The 25,909-nt window shown below is 31.2% G+C and overlaps 2 protein-coding genes across 5 annotated transcripts; both read right to left on the reverse strand.

Annotated features, from left to right (window-relative positions):
• Positions 1 to 6,904: 6,904 nt before the first annotated feature.
• On the reverse strand, positions 6,905 to 10,024 carry LOC108828977 (DNA-dependent metalloprotease WSS1 homolog 2). 4 transcript variants are annotated; one of them, XM_018602624.2, is made up of 11 exons: positions 9,850 to 10,024; positions 9,515 to 9,761; positions 9,042 to 9,245; positions 8,895 to 8,975; positions 8,711 to 8,797; positions 8,528 to 8,623; positions 8,389 to 8,442; positions 7,631 to 8,319; positions 7,485 to 7,533; positions 7,347 to 7,386; positions 6,905 to 7,265 (listed from the first exon to the last, which is right to left on the reverse strand). In XM_018602624.2, exons 2-11 carry the CDS (start codon positions 9,734 to 9,736, stop codon positions 7,111 to 7,113), a joined length of 1,677 nt encoding a protein of 558 aa, XP_018458126.1. In that variant the 5' UTR covers positions 9,737 to 9,761; positions 9,850 to 10,024; the 3' UTR covers positions 6,905 to 7,110. The 4 variants fall into 4 exon arrangements, with proteins under 4 accessions (XP_018458126.1, XP_018458124.1, XP_018458127.1 ...); XM_018602622.2 differs by having other exon boundaries at positions 9,515 to 9,766; XM_018602625.2 differs by lacking the exons at positions 9,515 to 9,761; positions 9,850 to 10,024 and adding an exon at positions 9,352 to 9,504.
• Positions 10,025 to 21,363: 11,339 nt separating this feature from the next.
• Positions 21,364 to 25,472, reverse strand: LOC108828976 (fimbrin-5). Its single transcript, XM_018602621.2, has 15 exons — positions 25,303 to 25,472; positions 24,933 to 25,062; positions 24,672 to 24,842; positions 24,367 to 24,605; positions 24,111 to 24,282; positions 23,984 to 24,022; positions 23,792 to 23,860; positions 23,575 to 23,691; positions 23,205 to 23,416; positions 22,824 to 22,982; positions 22,515 to 22,714; positions 22,225 to 22,382; positions 22,039 to 22,135; positions 21,841 to 21,932; positions 21,364 to 21,765 (listed from the first exon to the last, which is right to left on the reverse strand). The coding sequence occupies exons 2-15, from the start codon at positions 25,017 to 25,019 to the stop codon at positions 21,505 to 21,507; spliced, it is 2,073 nt and encodes a 690-aa protein (XP_018458123.1). The 5' UTR covers positions 25,020 to 25,062; positions 25,303 to 25,472; the 3' UTR covers positions 21,364 to 21,504.
• Between the last annotated feature and the right edge of the window lie 437 nt (positions 25,473 to 25,909).

Genomic DNA, 25,909 nt, shown 5'->3' on the forward strand with positions numbered 1-25,909 from the left:
CATGATTAACAAAGAAAAAGAATAGTAGAAGATCTGGAATTAGTGACGAGACCGTATTTTAGTTAGAAGACATCAATAAACTTTTCAGTCTTCTTCATCCATTGGTTTGAAAACAATGAAACAATCAAATTATATATGGCATCAAAAGATAATTTTAAATATATAGTTCATCTGCATATAAAACAAAATAAAAATCAGCAAACCAAAATTATACATATATAAAATTTTGGCATTCTAAAATAATACAAATCTATTAAATCAACAACAAAAATTTCACAACATAAGAAAATTAAGCTATGCGATAGAATATTCTCAAATATATTTTTTGGAATATCTTGTTAGTAAAGATATATTTGAATAATAAAAAAATAGAATATTTTGGAAGTAACTTACACCAAAATTTTAATTGAAAAAAATCTCAACAAATATATAAAATATTAAACACAAAATATTACGAGACAAAGTATCTCATGAGTCGATTGCAATATTTTTTTTATTAACAAATCATACTATAAATATTTAAACATTAAACATATATAATAAGGAAGAAAATAGGGTGTAGATTGCAACAGCTTTTATTGATAAATCCCACTATATATATATATATTAAATGCATGGTTCATTAAGTATTTTTCAAAAATTATATTTTAAATTTATTATACATAGGCTAAAATTTCAAAAACTATAACTTATATATTGTATATACAATTTCTAATATGATTAACTATCTATACTATTATTTGAGAAGTGAATTTTCTTATTTGTCATGTTCTCTATGATTAAAAGCAATTTTGTTTATCTGTCATATTTTAATAGTTTTGATTATGAATCATCATTTTAATTTTATAATATTATTTAAATTTTATAAAATAAGTAGATATAAGAATTATGATACAATTCCGATTATTTTTGATTATCAATACAGATCGGCTAATATTTTGAAGTAAGAAAAATATGTACCCAATGTTCTTTCTTACCACATCTGTAGCAAACATTTTCTGTTTGTCTTTTATCACCCGACCATTTTTATTTACGTGGAAGTTCTTATTATTTTATGGGGACAGAATTTTCTTCCTCGTCCTCTTCCACGACCACGATACCGATTTCAACCGCATCTACACCCTCGTCCTTTCTAGTAGGACTGACTTGATGGTTTAGTATCATGAGCTCATTTTTTCACGGAGGATTTACATAGACTCCAACTATTTGGTGAATCCTTTCTTTCAAGGATTTAGTTATCAAATATCTTCAAAGATCTTTTCTCATGATACACCTTATCCTACAAACAGAGCCGGTCCTAGAAATGTGGAGGCTAGAAGCCAAAAACAATTATGTGGCCTACTAGCTTCGAACTCATGACCTCATTAGGCTAGTAATGGTGCGTTTACCAAATATGCTAAATGGACTTCTAACAGAAAAGCAGCCGAATTAATACTTAATAGTTGGCGGCCGGAAGCATGTGCTTGACTCGCTTCTGGTCAAGGCGCGCTCTGCCTTCAAACCATCATTGAAGTGGTGTAAAATATCATCGATTTATCTTTTTCCCATCTGATATAGTTTATATCGATGATTTCTAAAAGCTCAGTTTTTCTCAGGTGCATCTTTGCACCCACTGCCAAGTCATATAATTATTTCTCGAAATATCAAGGGCATTTATTTCGAACTTTTCCAAATTGGACATGATAATATTATTCATAGAATAGCACATAAAAATATAAAAAAAACTAGAATTTAAATGCATAATTTAAAAGCATAAATTAATTGTAGAAATTTAGAAACATAAATAAAATTGGAGGTTTAGCCTTTCACATGATCCGAGGAGTCACAAACTACCATATTGATCATTTTTATCAAAGGTTCGAGGAGACATAGTCTGCCATATTAACATTTTCCTTTTATTCAAGGTTCGAGGAGACTTAGTCTACCATTTTGACATTTTCTTTTATTCACGGAGGCAAAGCCTACCACATATGTCTTTTTTTTTTCAATTAACGGAGGCAAAACCTACCACGTGATCTTATAATCGTGAAGGCATAGCCTATCATAACGACCAGTCGGGAAAGGCAACGCCTATCATCCCGAAAAAACAGAGAAAGCCTAACCTCTCAGTCCAGAACAATAATAAATTTAAAATAAATTAAATAAATTGAAAGACATGAATTAAAACTTATCTCGCTAGTCGGAGAGCGCTAGTGCTGATAACGTATTGTAAAATAAAAAGAAGCAAGTTGAATATTGTGTCTGCAAAGTAAATAATAAGTTGGACAACCAACGAGAGAGAGAAAGGAAAGATGTTAATTATAATACTATCTTAGATACAAATAAATCGGCCACACCAACAGGAAAAAAAAACAAAACATAAAAGGTTGATGATGCAAACATCATTTATGTAAATGACAAGTGTGTAATACGTATATGAAAAAGGATGATCATACGTAACAGAAATAAGAGTTATTAGAACATGATTCTAAAAATATATTAATCAAAATTCTTTTATGTATTATATTATATTAATATTATACTTGAGGCAGTCTTTAAAATAATATTTTATAGAATATGTGACTTAATGTTTTAATATGTGTTAGTTTGTTTTAAATAGCTAAATTTTTTATAATAAAATGATATTATATATGATTTCAATTTACATTATTCAGGAAAATATAAATATGTAGTTACAAAATAACGAAATTATTTACATTCCAAAGTTTTTTTAAATTGCTGAATTTATGGTTAAATATTGATTAGAACCCTAACTTAATAATTAATATTTAGTAAAGTCCAAAATAAATTCATATTATACATCCAAGTAATATAAAAAAATATTTTCAAAACTTAATATTTTTTGAATTTCATTTGGATACAACTCATATATGAAGGGCTATCTTTTGAATTTTTAATTTTTTCATAATTATGTAATAAATTTTATACTAATTGATTAAAAGTTCGATATTTTTTTTCAACAAATTTAATTTTTTTAAGACAATTATATATTTCAAAATATAGAAAGTTTACTTACCGCAAGTAATATTTAATTGATATCATCCCGCGATATCGCAGAAAGTCAATTAGTATGATAATTATTGATAAGTTAGTAATACTATATAATATAAAGTTTTTGATTATATATTACATTTAAACGATGATCATAGTAAACTAATAAACATATTTTATAAAATAAATAAAGAAGTACATTTAAAAAATAATAAAATCATCATTAAAACAATAAATATAGAATATTCTTGATGTAGGACCCACATGTGATGAAGTGGACATGCTTAGGAGAGAACAAAAACTCTCTTATAATATAGACTAGCTGATTTTTTCGTACTCATGCAAATATATAAATATTTATAAAGTAAATATATTTTAATAATTATTAACAGTTCAATTTCAATTATTTTATAATTTATATAAGTAATATTATATTTTTTTAGTTAGACATGTGATTTTGGATTGCAATATATGATTAGTGTGATTATCACTTTAATATATTAAATAACATCAAATTCTTCGAATTAAACCATAGTGGTTTTTGTTATAAATAAATTAAAATTTTGAATAATTTGTGTTTTTCATTTAGATTGGTTTTCCTCTTAGATGTGTTAATATATTTCAGTAATAATATTATATATGTTATTTTGAAAATCAAATATAAAAATAAAATTAAGTATTGATCGATTCAAAATACATAAATAAATATAACAATAATATTTTAAAATTTCATGCAAATATGTTTTACAAAATAAATAAATTGGTACTGTTTGAAGCATCCCATAATTTATATGTATAAAAATATATAAAACATTACTATGAAATAATATGTTTTTTATTTTACCTTTGATTTTAGATATAATAAAATTGATTAGTCTAGTTACTAATTTTGTTGATAGATGACATATATTTCTTTTGTATTAAAGTATAATTGTTTTTATTTTTATTAAGCCAAATCAGTTTGGTTTTGTTTATCGTATAAGTTTAGTTTTTCATCTTAAAAGTGTATATATATTATGTAATATTTATAATAATTTTTTATTTGTTGATTGTCTAAAAATATTAAAATAAGGAAATGATCAGCATAATTGCATAAAAGAAAATAACTGATAAAAATTTTGTAAACTCATAAACACATATGAAATGTTTTTAAGCTCTAATTAATATTATACATTAGATCTATAAAAGTAAACTTATAGTGTCTACAAAATTTTCTGAATTATTTAATATAAATTTTTATTAATAATTAATTGATTGTGTGTTTTCTGCCTGTAAATTAATTTGTCAACGAAATTAAAATCAAAAAGAAATAAAAATAGTCTAAACTGAACCAGAATTAATTATAGTTAAAGAGTTTTATTAGAACTAAATTAACCTAACCAAATCAAATGGAACCCGAACTAAACTATAATTTTAAGTGAACTAGATATTGATTCGTTTTAGAGAACATATATATTTTTTATTTTCTATTTTTTAATTTAATTTTCATATTTGTTTTTTTAAATTATATTTGTGTTTTTTTGTAATCAGATTTGTGTAAAAAAAATTTAAACGATTAGTAAGAGATTTTAATAATTATATTAAAATAACTGAAGTAAACCTATATCAAAATGTCATCCTAATTACATAGAATAGATGTTCTCCCACTAATATGGGGACATTATTGTAACTTTTGTGATATTTATAGAATTTAACCATCATGTTAACTATAGTTTATTTTTATTTTTTCTCTTTTAATAATGTTTAGTTTTAACATGAATGTATACGGAGGGGGATCCGCTATCTCCTTATCTTTTCATCATGTGTACGGAAGCACTGGTAGGTAACATTAAAAAGGCGGAAAGGGAGAAACAATTGACGGGTATAAAGATTGCGAGAGCCTGTCCATCAATCTCACATTTGTTGTTTGCAGACGATAGTCTTTTTTTTGTAAAACACAAAAGGAGGAAGGCCAAATGATTCTTAGGATTCTAAAAGAGTATGAAGGAGTGTCGAGGCAGCAGATAAATTTTGAAAAAAATTCAATTCAATTTGGATACAAGGTTGAAGAACCCATCAGACATGGACTAGGGGATATTTTAGGAATACAAAATGTAGGGGGTATGGAAACATATCTGGGAATCCGTGAGAATTTGGGAGGATCGAAAATTCAATTTTTTGGGTTTATTCAAGATCGTTTGAATAAGAGAGTAAATGGATGGACTTTCAAGTTTTTCAGCAAGGGAGGAAAGGATGTAATCATCAAATCTGTGGTTACGGCTTTGCAAAACCATGTAATGTCTTGCTTTCGTATACCAAAAACAGCTACAAAGAAGCTCAAGAGTGCAGTGGCACAATTTTGGTGGAACTCAGGAGGCAACACAAGAAGTATTCATTGGAAATCTTGGGACAAAGTATGCAATACTAAAGAGGAAGGAGGTCTGGGACTCAAAGACATCACTGATTTTAACACAGCCATGCATGGAAAGCAATTTTGGAGACTACTAGAGAAGCCATACACTTTATTTTTTTGAGTGTTTAAGGTCAGTATTTCAGAAATGCATCACCCCTGGAACCAATCAGATCATACTCGTCATCCTATGGATGGCGCATTACCGTTAGATCTCTGGTTAGTAAAGGACTAATCAAAGGGGGGGGGGGATCAGTATCATCTATCTCAGTATGGAACGGTATATCCGGATAAGGAAAGAATTTTACCAACTATTGGCCCATGGGTTGACTCTCTGAAGGCCTTTTGTTGGAAAGTAAGGTGTCTACCGAAGATGAAACATTTCCTATGTCAATTGGTATCAAGATGTATAACGGTTAAGAAAAACATAAAGCAAGGGATATACAAGGGGATATAATTTGTGCACAATATGGAGACCCAGATGAATCCATAAATCATGTGTTCTTTGAATGTCCACTGGCGGTTCAGGTCTGGGTGCTCTCTGGGATTCCATCGAACCCAGATATTTTTCCTACATCATCATTATTTACAAACATAGATCATTTATTTTGGAGAGTTTCTCCGGCGCCACAAGACCATCAATATGCATGGATTCTATAGTACATTTGGAAGGCACGAAATAACAAAGTTTTTAGTAATTTGGACATCGATCCTAGAAATACTTTACAATTGGCAGAAACAGAATCTCTACTCTCGGCAGAGGTACAAAATACAATTACACAGGGAGTTAATCAGAAGGGAGCATCGGGAACAACAACAATAACATAATCAATACCATATATTCCGGGCAGGTGGTGTTTTACGAGTAGATCATGGAAAACTCGGGAACTTTATTCAGGACAAAGGTGGTACACTAGTCTGGCGGGTTTTGATGGTTTGATGGGAGCGAGTCACTCACCATTCCATTCGGAGATAGAGGCTCTCATTTTGCAATGGAATGTATGTGGAATCTCAAACAGTTTTCAGTTACTTTTATAACGGATTGTTCTTAGTTGGTGAAGATGGTTTCGGAACCAAAAGAATTATCAGCCTTTGTAAATTATTTGGAAGACATAAAGATCTTGAAGCGAAGTTTCACCAGTTCAGATCTCATTCATATACCAAAAACGCATAACTTAAGGGTGGATAGTCTCGCATGTTATGGAAGAAAACAACTGTTGTTCGTTGTTCAAATGGATGTAGAGTTATCGAATTGGTTCATAAAATCTATGAGTCGGATTCTTCAAGTTGCTGATAAAAAAAAAAACATAAATATTGTCTATGAATTTTTCTGAATTATTTAATATAAATTTTCGTTAATTAATTGATTGTGTGTTTTCTGCCTCTAAATTAATTTGTCAACCAAAATCAAAATCAAAATGAAATAAAAATAATCCGAACTAAACCAGAATTAATTACAGTTAAGAATTGTATCAGAACTAAATTAACCTAACCAAATCAAATTGAACCCGGACTAAACTAAAATTTTAAGTGAAATGTCCACCACACCTTTATCTTTCCACCTTTTTCATGTAATTGTTCTGCTTTACAATCAACAAATGCACACTGCATTTAGAGGAAATGTTATGTTTCTGCTAAGTGTTACAGAACCACGCTTCTTATATAATCAGAGTCTCAAATCTTACATTTATGACAGTTTTTAATGAGTAAAAGGACGTAATATACAATATCTAGGAACCTGTGGTGTGTGATTCAATCATGGACTTGGCAATCCACAAGAGGCCTGGGTCATTACGTTTCAGTACCAAATATGGTTCTGGTGCTCCTGTGCCTTCCGATACCATCTCTTCCACAAAGCCAACCACGGAAAGGATCTCAACCGCAGCTGCAAAACAATCCCGAAGTCCGGATTAACACACAAATATCATACACAATCAGTGATTAGAAGATGGAAAAGGAAAAAAACCTGGGAAGTTGAGTATCTTGCGCTTAATTGCAGGGTTTCCCTGAAATGGCATTCATGTAGTTGAACATATCAGACATTTGATATATTAAGCTCAAATAAGGAAGTATGCTACATCAGAGACCAATTAAGTCCACATACCTTACGCAGCCTTTTGAATTTCATTTCATTTGGTTGCTCAATGATGTTCCTGGACCATACCAAAAAAAAAGTAAAAAAGAAGAAGAAATCAGTATCTTCATTCACAGAACAATGGTAGACACGCTTGAAATTTTCCAAGAGTGTACCTCACTATTTTAAGAAGCATTTGTAGCACATTGGTTGCTTCACCGGAGTTGAAGCCAGTTTTCATGGCATTTATGGCTTTCGTGAGACGATTAGAGACGATGGTAACAGAGTCTTGGATTCTCTGAATCTCCATATCATCTAGATCTGGCTCATCAACCTCAATGATTGTTTCTTCTGCATTGGTTTCTCCAGGAGGTCTAGTCAAATTACCATCCGACATAACTGTGTCATTTGATATTTCCATGTTTTCAACTTCCCCTATACTTGTGCGCGCCTCCACATCATCCGGATCAGGTTCAAGCGATCCCGAGTGATGTTCTGGTGTTGATGCATCTTCAATGGCATCGTCGGGATCAGGCTCAAACTGACTCCTAGAATCAGAGTGAGCTTCAGGGGGAATGGGCTGTTTACTCTCATCTCCAACATCAACAGAGTCATCAGGATCAGGTTCCTCTCTCAGTTTCGAAGCACTAGTGTGGGAGAGACGGCGATAAGCAGCAGCAACAGACGATTCACGAGCATTTCCCAGATCATCGTATTGATCTCCACCAAGCCTCTGAGAAAAGTTTTCATCTCCAATTTCATCAAACAAATCCTCTTCATCATCAATGTCCTTTGTTACTTTCGCTCCATTCAAAGTGTGACCCCTTGATTTAGTCCAATCCAAGCTCTCAGCTTCTTTGTTCAGCTGCCACACAAACACACTCATTTCTAATGAAACTGAGATATACCTTCACCCATTTGATATAGATATTACCTGACTATCAAGAGCATAAAATTTTTCATCATGCTCCGTGTATACCATGTGAGCCTGACATTTTGATTTGATATATTAGCTCTCAAATCAGAGTTGAGCAGAAATAATTCAGATCTTAGTTGCAGAGTAATGAATTTACCAGCTCATGGAGTAGTGTCTTTTTAATGCTCTGGTACTTCCTGAATCCCTTTAGATCATCAGTCCGAAGACGTAAAGAAATCTCTTCTCCTTGATTCTATAACAGTGATCATCCAAAGCAAGAACATTTGAGAAACCCAAAAGCAAGAACAGACTATAAACACACAAGGAAGTGATGGTGCACCTTGTTAAAGCCAAGGAGGCATTTAGGACTAACACCAACATAACCAACAGGAGCAAGTTCTGTCATAATCCCTACTCTCCAGCGATGCTACAAAACATAAAGCAAAATCAATTAGTACATTTTAAACCATATGCAGACGGTATTTGCAAGAATAAGTTTATATAATAATAATAAAAATAACAACCTTGTTCATAATAGCGATAATACCAGGGTCGGATGCAAGCATGTGCATTCTCTTTAAAGCATCAGCAGGAGGAGGGTTTAACTACAAAAGAACAAACATCTCAACTACCATGAGGAGAAAGAAGAACGTGAGAAAATAGTGACTAACCTCTATACCGGGAAGTTGAAGAGTACGGAAAGCGCAGAAGATGTAAGGCCCCTGTGGGAGCTTGATTGAAGTGCTGGAGAACTTCTTTAGCCTAAGCCTTCTCTCCTCGTCCTCGAATCCAAGTATTCTCATGTCGGGCATTGCATCTTTTTGAACTCCATTGAACTCTTCTTCAGTCACTCCCATCATTCTGATAGTTTTGCCCTATAAAAAAAAACCAAAGAATAATAATTAGAAAAGGGGTTTTTAATTAGTTTTAAAACAAGAAAGGAATGCAGTTTCCAGAGTTCACAAATCATGTTCCACGGACGGAGAATTTAAGGGCGGATCGTTTAGCACGTAGTGGCAGACAACCATCGTCTTTCGCCGTTCACATGGATGCGGAGCTCCCAATTTGGTGTGCAGAGTTTATATGAATCTGTGTGTTTGATGACAAAAGAAAAAAAAAACAAGAAAGGAATCTCATACAAAACCTCAGTTATGGAAGATTCGTGCAAGCTCGAGAAGGAGTGCTCGTCAGAAAAGGGAAGCAACAAGTTTGAGCCTTTTTCATTCAACCGAGGAACGATCAGACGGAGGGTCTCCGCCGTAACGCCCGTTAAGTTTCTCAATTCATAACCCAAATCCTTAAGATTAGAGTTGGGATCGATCTCAATGGTGTATTTGTTTCCTCTCCACATAACAGAGACTTTCATTCTTCTTCTTCAAGATGAGATAACTCTAAACTGGATCAGGAGAAGGATCGAACTATGATAAATAAAGTTCGATTATTCAATTTCGAATCAATGATTGATTGATTGAATCATACCTCAATTTGCGGCGAAGGAGAATTATAACTAACAAAATTCCAATCAGACACAACACCAAGATTTGATTTGATTAGTAGGAACGAATTATCCTTCCGACTTGTCGAAGAAGAAATATGGATGGATGGCTCTAGAGAGAGACGGCTTTGGGTTAAAATATTTGATTATGACGTATGCACATACGATGAGTCACGATTTCAACGGGAACATATGTACAAAGACGATTTTTTCCCGAAAAATTGCTTTTTAAGCCAAAAAAAATTGATAACTAAGTTTTAATTGACTAACTAGATTCTGACCCGCCCTATTTTTTCTGTTGTTTTTTCAATATAAAAATTTGATAATTCTTCGTTTTAAAACTATAAACTGTGACATGATCAAATTTCAATTATGCGGGTTTGTTATAGTGTGTACAGTATGACGAAATTTAAAATGCGTCACAGCTGTTTTATGTTTGTAAATAAGTTAAACAATAGTTTTATTCAGTATTTTGAAATCCGATCCGGATCCGCGGTTGAACCGGAAAACCCGGTGACCCAAAATAAATTCGGGTTGGGTTTTGTAAAAAACCCAAAAAACACGCTCAAACCCACTAAAACCCAAAACCCGGTACCAGTTGAACCATCGGTTGAACCAGTAGATAATTTTTTTAGTTGTATATCAAATGAAAATAAAAATATAAAAAGTTAAGTTAAGTATTCTAAATGTTTATTAAACATAAAGTATATACATATCCAAACTATTATTTTATGTTTTAAAGATATTTAGAAAGTAGTAACTTTAGTTTTATATATTTTTATTTTTTTTTATTTTATTAGCTAATATATTATTATATAATAAAATTAATTCATTTATTAATTTGCGGTTCATCCGCGGTTTACCTGCAGTCGACTCAATGACCCAGTAACCCGGTAAATTGTCCGGTTCAGTGTTCGGGTCAGTTTTCAAAACATTGTTATCCGAAATTTTTATTTGGGCTATTATATAATTTTAAAGATTTATAATTTATATAAAATATTGCTAAACATATAAACTGGCCAATAATATTTTTGATTAAGTCTTATTCCGTGTAGTTACAAAATTTCAATCTCTAATATCAATTTATTAAAATTATTACAGACTTTAATTTGTGGTATAGATATTAAAAAGTTTATGGAATTTGAATTTGATTATATAAAAACATAACCCATTTAATTAGTTAGTAAGTCCATCTAAATGTTGAAATAAGCCCATAAAATCAAAAGACACTAATGCCATTAATGATTTTTTTTGTTTGTTCATGTCATTAAGGATATTTTTAGAAAACTTTAAAATATTCATTAAGGGCATAAGTTGTGAATGATTCTGATTTAATGGTATTGATTTCATATATTTAATGTTCTATTAGGCTAATTTTTTTTCAAAATAACAATACTGCCCCTAATTTCAAAAATATTCGAAATTATAACTAAAAAAATATTGTTAAATATTAAAATATACTTTTAACCAAAATAATTAAAATTCGCCATTTTTATTTTTATTTTTTAATTTAAAATTTGATTTTATAATTTTCTATTTTTAATTTAAAATTTGATCTTATAAATCAGGATTTTCTATTTTTTGAAAAAAATCTATTTTCTATTTTTTATAAAAAAATATTTTAAAAACAATTTTCTATTTCAAAAAAAAACAATTTTAATAGAAAATTGATTTTTTAGCTTTTATTCTTAAAAATGATTTAATTAATAAATTTTTAAAAAACTGAATATTTTCAAATATTCACTTCTCTATTTTGGAACTAATTATCCTTATCCGTAGAGTGTACAATATAGTAAATATGTTTGAAGTCGAAATCTATTAGTTTTAGATTCATAGTAATGTATAGATTCTGATTTCTACAAGTTTTAGATCTATAGTAATGTGTAGATTTCGATTTCTACAGATTTTAAAACGATAAGTTAAGTGCACAATGTGTTTTCCAAATATTTTTAGATTACTATTATTACGTAAAACACATATTCTAAACATAGTATATTCAATGAAAAAAATGGATTACGTTTTCTACTTTTTAGAACAAAATATAAAATTATGATTTAAGCACTTTAAGAACTGGAAAAAAAATATCAATACGTAGATATAAGTATTTCGTCAGTATTTACTATTTTGAATTTTTTTGTTTATAAAACTATTTAATTTGCTTTATTTTAGAAAATACTAAATGATATTAGAAGAAAAAATGTTACTAAAAATTAGCATAATATCATTTTTAGTCTAAAAACCAATTTCTCCCTTTTTTAAATTAACTCAATCGAAATACGTTCGATTTGACAAGATTTACGCAGGAGAAGCACTAGGCATGTGCTCACCGTAGTTTGGCGGGGGACCAAATCGGAGTGCCCAGCCGGTGAACTGAATTTTTACCAAGTTAACCAAAAAAATTCATGAATCAATTGCTGATATACTCTTCATTCAAAAATTATATCCTCATATACTCCTCTCTTTTAATTCTTTTCTTTTTCATTTATTTTTAATTCAAAAAATAAGTAAAAGTCTAATTGATCCTTGATGAATTCACTTATTTACAATACATGTCATTTAACCTAATTCAACTTCCTTCTCTTAAATTCTAGATCTACGTTTATTTTTCTCATTCTCTCTTATTTTCTTAAATTCTACTCTTTTTCTCTCTCTCTTGTTCTTTTTTTCCTTCTTCTCTCTTCTCTTTCTCGTTCTTCTCCTCCGCCTCTTGTCTCTTCATCCATCTTCTCTTTTGTTTCTGCTTCTTCTTCGTCCTCCTCCTCTACTTTCTCTTCATATTCTTTCTTTGCTACCTCATTCTCCTCTTCCTCCTTTTCCGCCTCTTCCTTCTTCTGTTCCGCTCCTCCTCAGCCTCCTTCTCCTTCTTCTCTGTCTATTACTCCATCAATTTTTTTGTCAGTTTCGATTTATTTTTTTATTTTTGGTTTTTAAGATCTGAAAACGCAGATATCAGAATACAACACGAAAATGAAACTACAAACCCAGAAAAACAGTTTTACCAAATAACGGGTAAAACTGTATGACTTGGTATAACTAAGTTTTAGTTTTACCAAATTGTGCCTTGATAAATGTACAATTTGATAAAATTAGAACCTAGTAATACTGAGTTATACCATCCTCGAAGTATAACTTGGTAAAACTATGACATAGTTACACCAAGTTATTCTTGGACAATGGTATAACTTGCTTTAACTTGGTTTCTAGTTTTACTAAAATTTAAAATTTAAATTTTGAATTTGATAACTAAAATTCAAAATTCAATTTTGGCAAAATTGGAAATCTCTTATTTCATTAAGAGTAGAGAGCATGTGAGAATTCGTAAGAGTATGACATAATACTTTTTGCCTTATTAAGAATATACGAGATTATTATTCTAAGTAAATAGGCGTAAGGAAATATGGATATCTTACTAATATAAATATAATATTTTAAACTTAGGGTTTAAATGGTGAGAAGGGAAAAGAGCGAAAATTTTGAATTCTTTATCATTCCTTACAATTTACACCATTTACAACGAATATTTGTTACTTATGATTTCTTTACATTATTTAACATTTAAAGAATAATAGACGATAATTGCAAGGAATGTAAAGGAATCATAAGTAACAAATAGTCGTTGTAAATGATGTAAATTGCAAGGAATGATAAGGACTTCAAGATTCCTACTCATTTCATTGGCCACCATTTAGAATCTCTTTTATCGATTTTAATTAAATTTTTTAATGGAAAGAGATTCATTGAAATACCTTCAATTTGGATACTCAAAAGACACAGCACAACGGTAAGTATCTCAACACATTTTTGTGAAATAATAATAAAACAAATAAAAAAGTAGAAGAGAAGAAGAAATAGTGGAAGGCACAAAAACTATGAAAATAGTTTAAGAGACCCTTCTTAGTTCTGTCATACTATTATTGGCCAAAATTTTTATGTAATTAAATTTTAATTTAAAAAATATTATACTTAATATAATATTATGATTAATTTTGATTTAGAGCTTTCAATGATACTGATGCTTTAATTTTATAAAACAACTAGGTGATGACCCGCGCCCTGCGCGGAGTGAAACTATTTTAAGAGATAATCAGATCTTATTAAAAGAAATATGATTTAAAATGCATAAAAACTTAAAACTACACGTATTTTTTGCGTACATTGTAGTTTCGTTTAATTATTTATTTCAATCATATATCATATAATTTAATTAATAAGAATAAACAAATACTAATATAATTTCTTATTATGTGAATATAATATAAGTCCAAATTTGTTTTCATTTTAAGAAACAAATATAAGTTAAAAAGAAACATATGAAATAGAAAAATAAAACCATGCATAAAAATATAAGAAATGATCATGATGATCAGCAAGTTCTTAGAAAAGGACGTGAATAGTGCCGTGAATAGTGCCGTGATTATTGTCACCAGTTGAAGCCTTCGTTCGCATTCCTATAGTGAGGAATTAAATAAAATATAACATTGCCAAATTTAAAACATTAGTTAAAAAATATGTGAAAAATGTATTATCTCAGTCTGAGAGTGTCGATTTCTGGAACATTATTGGGCTCATATAAACATGTGTATCATAAGACTTACCTAAACTTGGTATTCTAATAGAAATTTCCTAAATTTTTTCTTAATTCTATTTTGTAAATGGATTACGCATTGATAATAAATGATACGTAAATATTGATTATGAAATCAAAATTTCTTATGTGAAACAATCACAATATTTGATAAAGACAACTAACCATAATCGTCTTATTGAAAATGTGCATAAATTAATATCATTAGGCAATTAATGTTGATTGCCTTTGTTTACTAAAATCGTGTACAAATGTGCCTAAATTAATTCAGATGTTCAAACGCATATCATCAGGCAATTAATGTTGATTGCCTTTGGTTACTAAAATCGTGTTTAACAAAATATATAAAAGTCGGTAAACATTAAGGTTTTATCAATCACGATATCATATGACCTTGATTGATACATTTTTTTAATGCCAATACTAACACAAAGAACTTTAATAAGGGATTTGATTGAGATACGAATGAAATTAGAGCCTACATTAACTATGAATGTGTGAACGTATATAACATTTATATAGAGACGACATTACAGCAACTTTTTTAAAAAAGTTGGACTCATACAAAACGAATGCATTATAATTGTTATAACCATTAGAGATTTTAACACTTTCATTGTAAAAAGGAAAAAAAATATATTCTGAACTGATATAGAGACGGCATTATATTTACAGATCAAAAAGTTGGACTCATATAAATAAGAATGCAATATATTTTTTTTAACATGTTCATTGTAATGCATTGTTTTTTTATATTTTCATAGTTTAAAGATCACAGAATTATCAACCTAATCTTGATTTCGAGATAACATTATAATCACAGATCAAAAGATGTATTCAACAGAGTCGATATGAGTCTGTATTGTTGCTGACAAAAAAAAAGATGTATTCATACAAAATAATGCATTATCATTTCATCATTTTCATAGTAATGCATTATATTGTTTGTTATTATTAAGAAAGATTTTATAATATGATATATGATATATATGTAAATGTAAATGTATGAGGAAAATGTAATTGGAACTATAAAAGTATATAACATTAGCGATGGTCACATGTGTTATATAAAACTATATATGTATGCACGCATTATATAAAATCACTAGGTGATAACACGCGCCCTACGCGGAGTGAGATGATTTTAAAAGACGATCCGATTTTATGGAAATAAAGAATGAATTTTAAAGTAAAATAAAAATACAAACCACACGAATATTTTTATTTATTTGTAAACTTGTGGTTTCGTTTAATTGTTTTTTCAATCATATAACATATAATTGAATGAATAAGTATAAACAAATAGTAATAAAAGAAATTATGATGTAAAGATAATATAAGTCCAAATTTGTGTTCATTGAAAATTCTAAATATAAGTAAAAACGAAACACAGGAAATAGAAAAATAAAACCATGAATAAAATATATAAGAAATTATCAGGCTGATCAGCAAGTTCTAAAAAAATCAGTGAATAATGTCTTGAATAGTGTCTTGAATAGTGCCGTGAATAGTGTCACCAGTTGAAACCTTCGTTTGCAATCCTTTTTGAGGAATTAAACAAAATATCAGGATGCGAAATTTTAGAAAACGTCAAAGTTGCATAGCAAAAAAAAACTAATATTCAGAAAATAAAAACATGATGTAACCATCAAAAGGCACTGCTTGGAATCCTGAAAAATAGTCTTAAATTAGCTTCTGTATGTAAGAAAAAAAGAGTAAAACAATCAAGGAGCTTTTATCTCTGGAAGAAGATCAAGCAGTGACAAAAAAAAGAGAATCAAACAAAATGTGAGAACATCTTTCAAAAGTCTCCATATATTTGAAACCACGTGATAATATATTTCATATCATATATATATATATATATATATATATATATATAATGTAATATAAGACCATTTTTGCAAGAGCTATTCGGTAATTTACCTTCTCCTCACTCAATATGCCATAAACTTAAAACTCACGACATAACATGAACATCCGTGGAGGTCCAAAAATATTGTAAATCCTGAACGTTAGTTCCATATGCGATCCTATTGATTTCAGTGAACCTATTTCCAAAGATCAGTATAGAAGAAGTAATATTAATGCAACTGTTTACAAAGACTAAAATGATATAATAACAATGAGGAGTTTCAGTAAAAAAAAACAAACAAAAAACAAAAACAGTGAGTACATTTTACCAAAACAAAAATGAGGAGTACAAACTCAGGAATAACTAAACAGAACTTTGTTCTTAGGTTTTTCGAATAATAGCTCTCTGTAACTCGGTGATCTCCATAGAACTTTTTTCTGTTTTTGCTTGGTATAACAGTTTTGTTTGAGGTTGTTGGTGATGCTGTATAAATGAGTTTCATTTGATATATATAATCATCAAACTTAGGGGTTAGGCACAAAGTTTTGAGTTTGGAACGATTGTTGTGTCGCCAATTCAATAATTTTAAAATTTCCAAAATTTTGGAAAGTATTATATTATTTTTCCAGAAATTAGGAAACAAAATTCACTAAGGTATTTTACCATAGACCAAGCATATTGAATAACATATCAACAATAACTACTTCTGTGTCACCATTTATATTTATTCCTCATTTAAAAAATCTCGGAGCTTCCGTTTTGAAAGATCTACCCAATCAGTCAAATATATATTATAGCTCGTAATTCACGTTTTTATATTATTTTATTGTTACCAAATTCACGTTTTTATATTACGAAAATTCAAACCATATACTAATTGAAATTGATTTAGATGATAACTTGGTATATATTTTTCAGTTGATATATGGTTTGGCTTTGGTTTGATATTATAATATTATATTTATAATAAGTAATAACAATAAATTTAACTTTTTACCAAAAAATAATAAATCTAACACACGTAATTTTATATATGGAAAAACAAAGTCAACACATAAATGATGGCCTGGGAGGAAATGGTTTAATATGGAACTACGTGGGAATGTTATATATGGAAAAACAAAATCAACTCGTAAATGATTGATTAAAAAATTAATCATTTTTTATTATCTTTAATGATCGTAACAATGATTCATGTTTTATAACAAATTTTGGACTGATTTGACAATTGCAAAAAGATGTAACTATTCTAGTAATGAAAGGGTTTTCTCAAGATAGGGGTGAGAGTGAATGTGAGAATGCCACCTAGGAAATGGCATTGTGTAAATAACACATCAAGTTAAGGTTGTTTTCTTTTAGTGCTCCTAAAATAATATATAGGGGATTGTCATCACTAAAAATATTGACAATCATATAGCATTGACTATCAATGTTTTTTTTTGTTTGGTTAGAAAATCTCAATGAATCATATATTATAGTTAATGTTATAATGTGACGGGTGATGGCAAATCCTGTAATTATTCTAGTTAATAAAGGGTCTTTAGATTTAAGTGATGAGAGTGCATGTGGAGTTGCCAAGTGTAAATGGCACTCATGTAAATCACACATCAATGCAAGGTTATTTTTTTAGTGCTCCTAAAATAATATATAGGAGATGTATTGATAAACTATGAAAATTAAACCCAAATGGATACTTGTTTAAATTTTAATGTTATAATCAACAAAATGAAATGACAAAATGAAAAATTGTGTTTAAAGAACAGGGATGGTGACTAGGTTTACACAAAATTATATTGAAAAAATGAGGATAAACATGTAATTTCTTAGTTAATGAATAAAATCCAAAAATTGCTAAAATACAAGAAATTTAGGATTTTGAAGCCGGATCAGAGTGTCTTACCACTAGGCCAAGTTATAATTACTCCCCGATTAATTCCCGCTTAACTTCCGATTTTTTTGATAAATTTCTAGGTCTAGATCAGCCGCCTGACTCACGCCTAGTGTGACTCTGAACAGGGATCAAAACTATGTAAATCAAATTGAGAATTTTGTGCGTACGTGAACCGATAAGTACCACATACAAATTATTTTACCTTTATATTTTTAATTTTGAAATACATGTATGATCATAATAGCATTGAACTTTCCCTATGTATGTTGCAAGAAGCGTTCATTTATCTAGTGTAGAAATCATTTCACCAGTATAGAACAGTCTGTCGCAAGTATCAAATTAAAATTGTCAGAAAGTTATCATGCATTCCTTTTTCAAACTAAATCTTCAAATTTAATGCAATCGTGTGTGAGTTTGTCTTGTACTCCTTGCTAGTATCAATCCCTCGTAACCTTTAAGTATACCAACCATTTCCCCCCGAGAAATCACATTTTCCCTCCACTATCCATCTGTAAAACATCATCTTCATTTATTTAGTTGTTGAAATTAGTCTTTCTTCTTCTCTGATGGTAGAATTGTTGTTAAGGGTTGTGATGCGCCCTGGATTGAGCATCGACCTGCTCGGATCATAGACCCGACCAATGGTGATGATCGTGATGCTCAGCTCAGCCCAATTGAGGTTTTCCCACCAGTTCGTGCTGATCATACCGTCCGTACCATTCAATCCGATCATGTAGTCCGTACTCCATCCACCGTCTTGACTCGCGCGCGTCCGGATTGGAGCTTAGACCAGAATCACGGCCTAACGATGGAACCGACTGTACCAGAGGAGTTATTTCCCGACCCATTCAACATTCCAAGGATAATAGTCGAGCCAGACTTCATTTGGGACGAGAATAGCCTGAAAACGATTGCAACTTCTCACTTCTGGCCTGTTTGGTTCGTACCGCAAGCCCCGACGAACGTACTGACGACCTTGCCTCTTTGTTCGACCCATCTTGGACTTCTCACTTGTGAATTTCTCTAAGGCAAGGATCCTTAAGCTTTCGGAAGACTTGGTTCACATGGATGCTCACTTGGTTCGTGAATGACATCCGACGGACCACACGGACCGTCCTGCGTATGTCCTTCTTCTGTCCGCCATGAACCTGATCAATGTGAATGAACCTGGACACTTTGGCGAACCTTGACCAGCCTGTCTCAATTTCGACAATCTTGACCAGTCTTCAACAAATTCTGCAACTTTGAGTCTCTTTAATATTTTCTAGTCAATGCTGTTATTTTCTATGCATTATTTTCCGCACTTACTTTATATCTTTTTTTGACCACAAGTAGTATAAATATGTTAACACTTCTTCACTATTATACAATTGGATCACCATTTTTCTTTTTATAAATCTTATCATTTCTATTCTTCCAAATGTACGACATAATCCAAATAAAGTAATTAAAATTATACTCACTTAGTAATTTCCAAAATAAATAATTCATATTGATATATATCGATGATGTTGGAAAAGCTTCATGACTGGAAGGTATTTTCGATAATGCCCATGTCTATAACGTTGGTGGGATTTAAAGAAAACATGATTAATAGATTCAACATCTGCTCCAGATATATTGCACCGTGTGTCACATTGCATTCCACAAAATTGAAAATTTTTAGTAACCGGTAAGATATCTAAAATAATTTGCCAAATAAAATTTCTTATTTTGGAGGAAATTTGAGGTTCCATACGTAATCCAACAGAGATTTTGTATCCATACGTAATCCAACATGTTTCTATTCTATTTATATTTTCATTTTTATGTTCTCATATGATGAAAATGTTTACATGCTTATAATTTTATTTTCATGGTGTTTACTATCTATAAGATACATATGAACATTGAAAACAATTGTAGATGTCGAGCATGTAAACACATTATGTTTTTCTAATATAATTCACATTGTCGTTCACATGGTTGCAGAGGTACCAGTATAGTTTACATAGTCAGTATGAATCTATTTAAGTCGATGACAAAAATTATTTATTTATAATTTTATTATATGTACTATTCTGTTTAGTTTATTCCATACCATTTACTCATTCAGTTTGTTCCACCATATTCATTTTTGTTGTCGATGTGGTAATCAATATCACCATACATTTTTATGTTGTCGATGTGGTAATCAATACCACCATACATTTTTATGTTGATATTTCTTTTTGTAACTGGAAACCAGCTTAAAAGAAGGATAAAACAGGGAGAAAATGAAACAAATGCTATGAGATCTAACCATGACAAAATCAATGTTATTTACCTAATTTACATTTGAAATATGGCTATTACACAAAAAATCCATTTTAAAACATATTTATCAATTAAATAATCTACTCGTCTTAAATATCTAAACAAGTTATCTGCTGATTTTATAGAAAATTATTGACTGAATAAAAAAAAGACAACAAATATTTGAAATGAGGAATTGACAAAATTACCACATCATTTTTATATACACCTTAACCACATTTACTTTCATTTCTAAAGATGTAAATAGACACTTGTAATCTCATAGTTAACTAATCTATAGTTAAGGACTTAAGGTTAAGAGGTGAATGGTGAAGTTTTGGAATGTGAGAATTATGATTTTAATAAATATATAATAAAAACCTAATTTTTCTTTATTTTTTTAGAAAAATAGATTCAAAAAGAATTTTCTAATTTCTAAAAGAAAATTTGCAACAAAATATAATATAAAAATTCAAAAAGATATATAAAAATCAAATTTGAAAAGTTATAACTAGAAAACGATAAAAAAAAGATTTTTTATTTTTTAAATAATTACTTATAGTTATATGTATATAAAGCAAGAATATAAAAATATTTTATCTCTTCAATGAATAATGTATTTTTAGAAATATTCATTTAGTCAAAGTAAACATGATTAATGGTACTAATAATGTAATAAAAATAAAATTTATCCACTGAAAATTAAGTTTAGTTATTAATTCAATGATACTGATGTGTACTAAATGATAGTTTTAAGGGTTAGTTACTAAATATACTTCTATTTTAATAAAATAGATAGATATCTCAAAGAAAAGCTTTGACATTAATAATACAAATATGACAAATCCATGTAAATTGTTACACAAGTTCCATCAAGTATTGGTATTGGTTCATTCTGAAAAATAATTTATTAATGTTCCACGAAGCAGTCAAAACAAGAAACCAATAATCTCATGCAATTGACAAGAAAGAAACCAATGCACAAATGTCCAAAAGAAAAACCAATGCAGAAATCAAATTACCATTCAAACTCACTATGCATCTTTATTATTCTCATCATCAACCTCAACCTCAACCTCATCCTCGTCTGCGTTTGTTACCAGATCTTGATCTTGGCCGCTTGGAGAGGAGTCAGAGGCCTCATCAAGGGACAAGTTGGAGACGTCACCAGTAACAGAGTTTGCATCGCCTTCGTCAGCAGCATCTTCTGAGACATTAGACTCTGTGTCTGATTGTTGCTGAAGGCTCCAGTACATGATGCTGGCCGCCAAAATAAGCATCATTTTCTGGTTCACCTGTTGTACAAAAGTAGATTGATTCAGCAAAAACCAGAAAAGCATTAAATCCTGTTTCCATATAAGATATATTACCTCTATGATATCCTCAGGCAACAAGAATATGGAGCATCCGAGCTTCCTTGCAACACTGATGATGTATGTGGCATTCAACTTCTTATCCTCCTCTGTTTACGTGCCAATTAAAGCCAATCAGAACACACTCTTCAAAAAGGTATGAAATGAAATTTATAGAGAATAAACACGCAGTGTAGTTGAAACATCAAAGTTTACCTGTTTCTCCACTGGTAACGAGGCTCCAGTTGACAACTCTTGGTTCTACCGCAGTCAGAAGTTCCAGAAAGAAGATTCCAGTTGACAGATTCTTGTCCTAATATCAGAGAGAAAAGCAACCATAAAACTATTAGGTTTCTGAAGATGGGTCTCCGTGAATCACATCCAGACTTGGTTGCCACTTACTCTGAAGCTATCAGCCTGAGAAGTTCGGCCAACTCTCTTCACTTTCCTATTCGCCCAGTTTAGAATATCTGCATCTGTAATTTCTTTACCTTGCGAGTGAGATCTCAAGTTCTTCAGAAGTTGGAGCATTGTATATCTCATTAGTTGCCACAGAAAAGCTGCACAATCATTTGATGGTACGAGAAATTACATATTGTTTTCCCGAATAAAGTCAAGTTATGAGCAAAATATAACAGCTAATGCGAGACATATAAAGTAAATTATCTTAGAAGTGTGTGCCTTGAACTCACCGAGGAGGAGTTTCTTATTTCCTTGCACAATGTCATTTCCAGCTACATTGACAAGGGAGAATCGAAGTTCTTTGCCGATCTTTATAACTTCATTGCAGTTCTCAACCTTTTTAAATGGCATTTTTATGGGAGGTTTATTCGCATGTTTCCAGTTGACTGAGCCAGGCGAAACTTTGTCAAGAACTTCAAGAAGAACCCATCTGAATGTGATAAGCTTTAGTTATAGACAAGCATATAAAAAGAAATAAAGCGCACTCGAACAGAACTCCTTTTTTTTTTTGAGCAACTGAACAGAAATCCATAGCTTACCCATTCCTTAGATCCTCGAAAACATTGTTGACATAAGTGGCAGTACCAAGACTGTTAATCCAGAGGCGGAAACATCTTTCTTCTCGTGAAGTTTCCACATCATCTGTCATCATCTCAGCAAATGACGTTGACTTTGAACTGTCATCAGTTAATCCATTCCTGCAACAAATAAAATAGCACTAGTAAAGTAGCAAATACAGAACTCATTATCAGCTTTCTGATCCATTCAAAACACCATTAGAGGCAAAACCAATGTAAAGAACATCACATTTTATCAAGCAAAACCTTTTTTGGATAATTAATACTTTAATGGTTCAAACCCCACTGGAACGAACGCTGCTATCATATTTTTTTAATCAACCTGTCAAGTCTGCTACTAACCTGTGCTGAAATATTTGCGCCACAAATGCAAGGTTAAGATTTGCTGAGCCGTCTACTATATCTTTAGGAGAAAGATATCTTTTACAATCCATCTTCTCAGCCTGCTCAAGCACCTTTTTCGCTCTTTCGGTGGGGTCTTTGGTCTCTAATGTAGCATGCGTAGAGTGTTCTGGAGCAAGAGCATTAAGCAGATACGCATATGCCTCGCCGTCCTGGAAACATAAAAGAAAGCTGAGGTTAGGATCAACGACAAAGTGGACAAATGCATCACTGTCAAGACTATTGTAACTTTATAACTCATGGGCAGTGCTGGGTCTGATAAAAGAGAATACATGTTATTGAGGAGAAAGGGTAAGCAGGGTCAAATTACCTTCACATCAGAAGAAAAATTTGTAACCTGCTTTTCATAACCAGCTTTCTTGAGATGAAAATTCATCCATTTTAGCAGAACTTTTTCAGGAGCTAACCCCATGAGCTCCTCCGCATCCTGCATCGCCATAAAGATATTATGTAGTTTCAATCTCATGACAATAAATCCCTCATAGAAAGCACTGGAAAAACGTGAAATATAAATATATATATATTACCTGAGTGTCGTCCACCAATTGAAAAAGTGAAGGAGTTTTCTTAAAATTGAGATCAGCCAGCATTTGGATCTGATATTTTGCCACAAGAACAAAAAAAAAACAAAATTCAGGAGTTAGTAAGTTTTATAATTAGTCAACATTACACAAAATGTCACCATAATATGAAAGTCCTATGAAATGGAAAGTGAATACCTTAATAATCTGAGATATCAACCCAAGTACGAGATATGGCTGCAAAGAAGGAAGGAAGGGAAAATAATAATTATATAAACAAAGGAACAAAAGATAAAAATATCACTTGTAAGGTAAAAGAACTCACTCTGCCTTCAGCAATGTCCTGTGTTCCAATGTTGACGACAGTGCAGCCAATAGCTTTGGCAGAATTGAGACCAAGAGTAAGGTTCTCATTCCTCTCCCACGGGTTAAGAATTTTCTTAGTGTTGATAGCTCGTTCGTCGATGGTACCAGGAACAGCAAGATTGATAAGCTTACTGCAAACAAACAAAAAAAGGAACAAGGATGGTTTGGAAAAGCTAAAAACATGCAAGTAAATGGATATAAAGAAAGGCTTATACCAGAGAAGAACACCATCCTTAACAAGATCAAAGAAAGCATTAGTAGCAGGATCGATAGGAAGGTAGCTCTTCAAGAAAGGGTCATCTCTCAAGTAACTATTGACATGGGAAACATAAGAAGCCTTCTCGGCTTCGTTAATGGCATGATGAACCGTAGTGGTGCCACTTTTGAGGAATGAGGAAGAACCTTTTGACCCTCCTGATTTTTCCACTCCTCGGGCTTGCACACTTAGAAAGGCCTAATAACAAAAACCAATCCATCAAAAGCTGAAAAAATCAAAAGAGAGAAGAAAGGCAGAACTGACCCGGAGGAAAGTCTCGAAATCGACTTCTTGATCAGCATCGGGATATGACTTGTCCAAAACAGATTTGATCTCGTCGGCATCGAAAGTGCCGCTAAAGGCATTGAGCTTAGCGAGAACAGGAGGTAAGTCTCCAACGGTGAAACGATCCAAGAGCGTTTTATTTGAATTAAACTAATACAAAAATGCACCCAAGTAATTAGAGATTGGATTACTCATCAAAACGAAAGATGTGTGGTGTTGTTTGAAATATGAACCACCTACCTTGGATTTAAGGGTTCGTAACTCGACTTGTGTAAATTGGCTGTGCAACTCTGGATCAGAGACGACAACACCAACGTAACTTGACATGTTTTTCTTCTAACCGTTTCTCAACAAAAAAAAAAACAAATCCCTGCAGCCATAGATTGATATGTATTCTTAATCAAACAGTAGTAACACAAATCAAAGAAGGAGAATTCCGAGAGAAAAACGAAATCGGCATCGGAACGCAAAACAAGGATCCAGATTAAGGACGTCGATCGGATGTAATGGCGATGTACAGATGATGATTTGAAATAGATAAAAAAAATGGGATGATCAAATCTAATATTATAGAGACTACAGATTGATTGATGATAACAGCAGGACGGACCTTTTAGAGAAGAAGAGGAGATTGGTGATGACAAGTCGTGTTCATATCTCTCTGGGAATGATGATGATGGTGATGAATGTGACGATGATGAATAGACCTTTATTCAATGCGATAGCCACGACCTGCGACGAATGAAATTATATGACAACGAGACACAGAATGGTGTGAGGGCTTCTGTTTAGTATTTTTTTTCTTTTTTTTTTTTTATCTTTCTCTTTTCCCCCAAACTCTCGGTGCACCTGGTCTTTTTTGGGTCAACTTTTTATCAGTTTTAAAGCCCATTGGGTAAATTACGGTGATACGTATTTAAGCCCAAAATACATGACAGTTTACTTCACTTTATTTCTAGCTTCAAAAGTTTACCTTTCTTTAAAAATGAAAGAAAAAAAAATATTTATCTTATTAAGTGGGGGTTATTGGTTCCAGTAGTTTAATGGATTCATAAATCCACCTTAGATTTAGAAATCTTCCATAAATTCAATGATTTTCAAATCAAAAGAGTGGATTTGAGAGTTATTGATATGAATTTCAAAATCAAAATAAGTGAATTGTTATAACTCAATCAAATGGATTTGTTACTAGATCTAAATAAGGATACGACTTATAG

This window comes from Raphanus sativus, chromosome 4 (assembly GCF_000801105.2).
Source record: "Raphanus sativus cultivar WK10039 chromosome 4, ASM80110v3, whole genome shotgun sequence".
NCBI lineage: Eukaryota > Viridiplantae > Streptophyta > Magnoliopsida > Brassicales > Brassicaceae > Raphanus > Raphanus sativus.

Bases quoted from the DNA above. Each gene is read 5' to 3' on its own strand.
- LOC108828977 (XM_018602624.2), bottom strand. From the start codon at position 9,736: ATGAAAGTCTCTGTTATGTGGAGAGGAAACAAATACACCATTGAGATC. The intron at 8,976-9,041 runs GTTAGTCACTAT...GTTCTTTTGTAG, and splicing joins TTCAACTTCCCGGTATAGAG to TTAAACCCTCCTCCTGCTGA. The intron at 7,387-7,484 runs GTATGTGGACTT...ATGCCATTTCAG, and splicing joins AATTCAAAAGGCTGCGTAAG to GGAAACCCTGCAATTAAGCG.
- LOC108828976 (XM_018602621.2), bottom strand. From the start codon at position 25,019: ATGTCAAGTTACGTTGGTGTTGTCGTCTCTGATCCAGAGTTGCACAGC. The intron at 22,136-22,224 runs GTAAGTGGCAAC...CTCTGATATTAG, and splicing joins CTCAGGCTGATAGCTTCAGA to GACAAGAATCTGTCAACTGG. The intron at 21,933-22,038 runs GTAAACTTTGAT...GCACGTAAACAG, and splicing joins CGTTACCAGTGGAGAAACAG to AGGAGGATAAGAAGTTGAAT.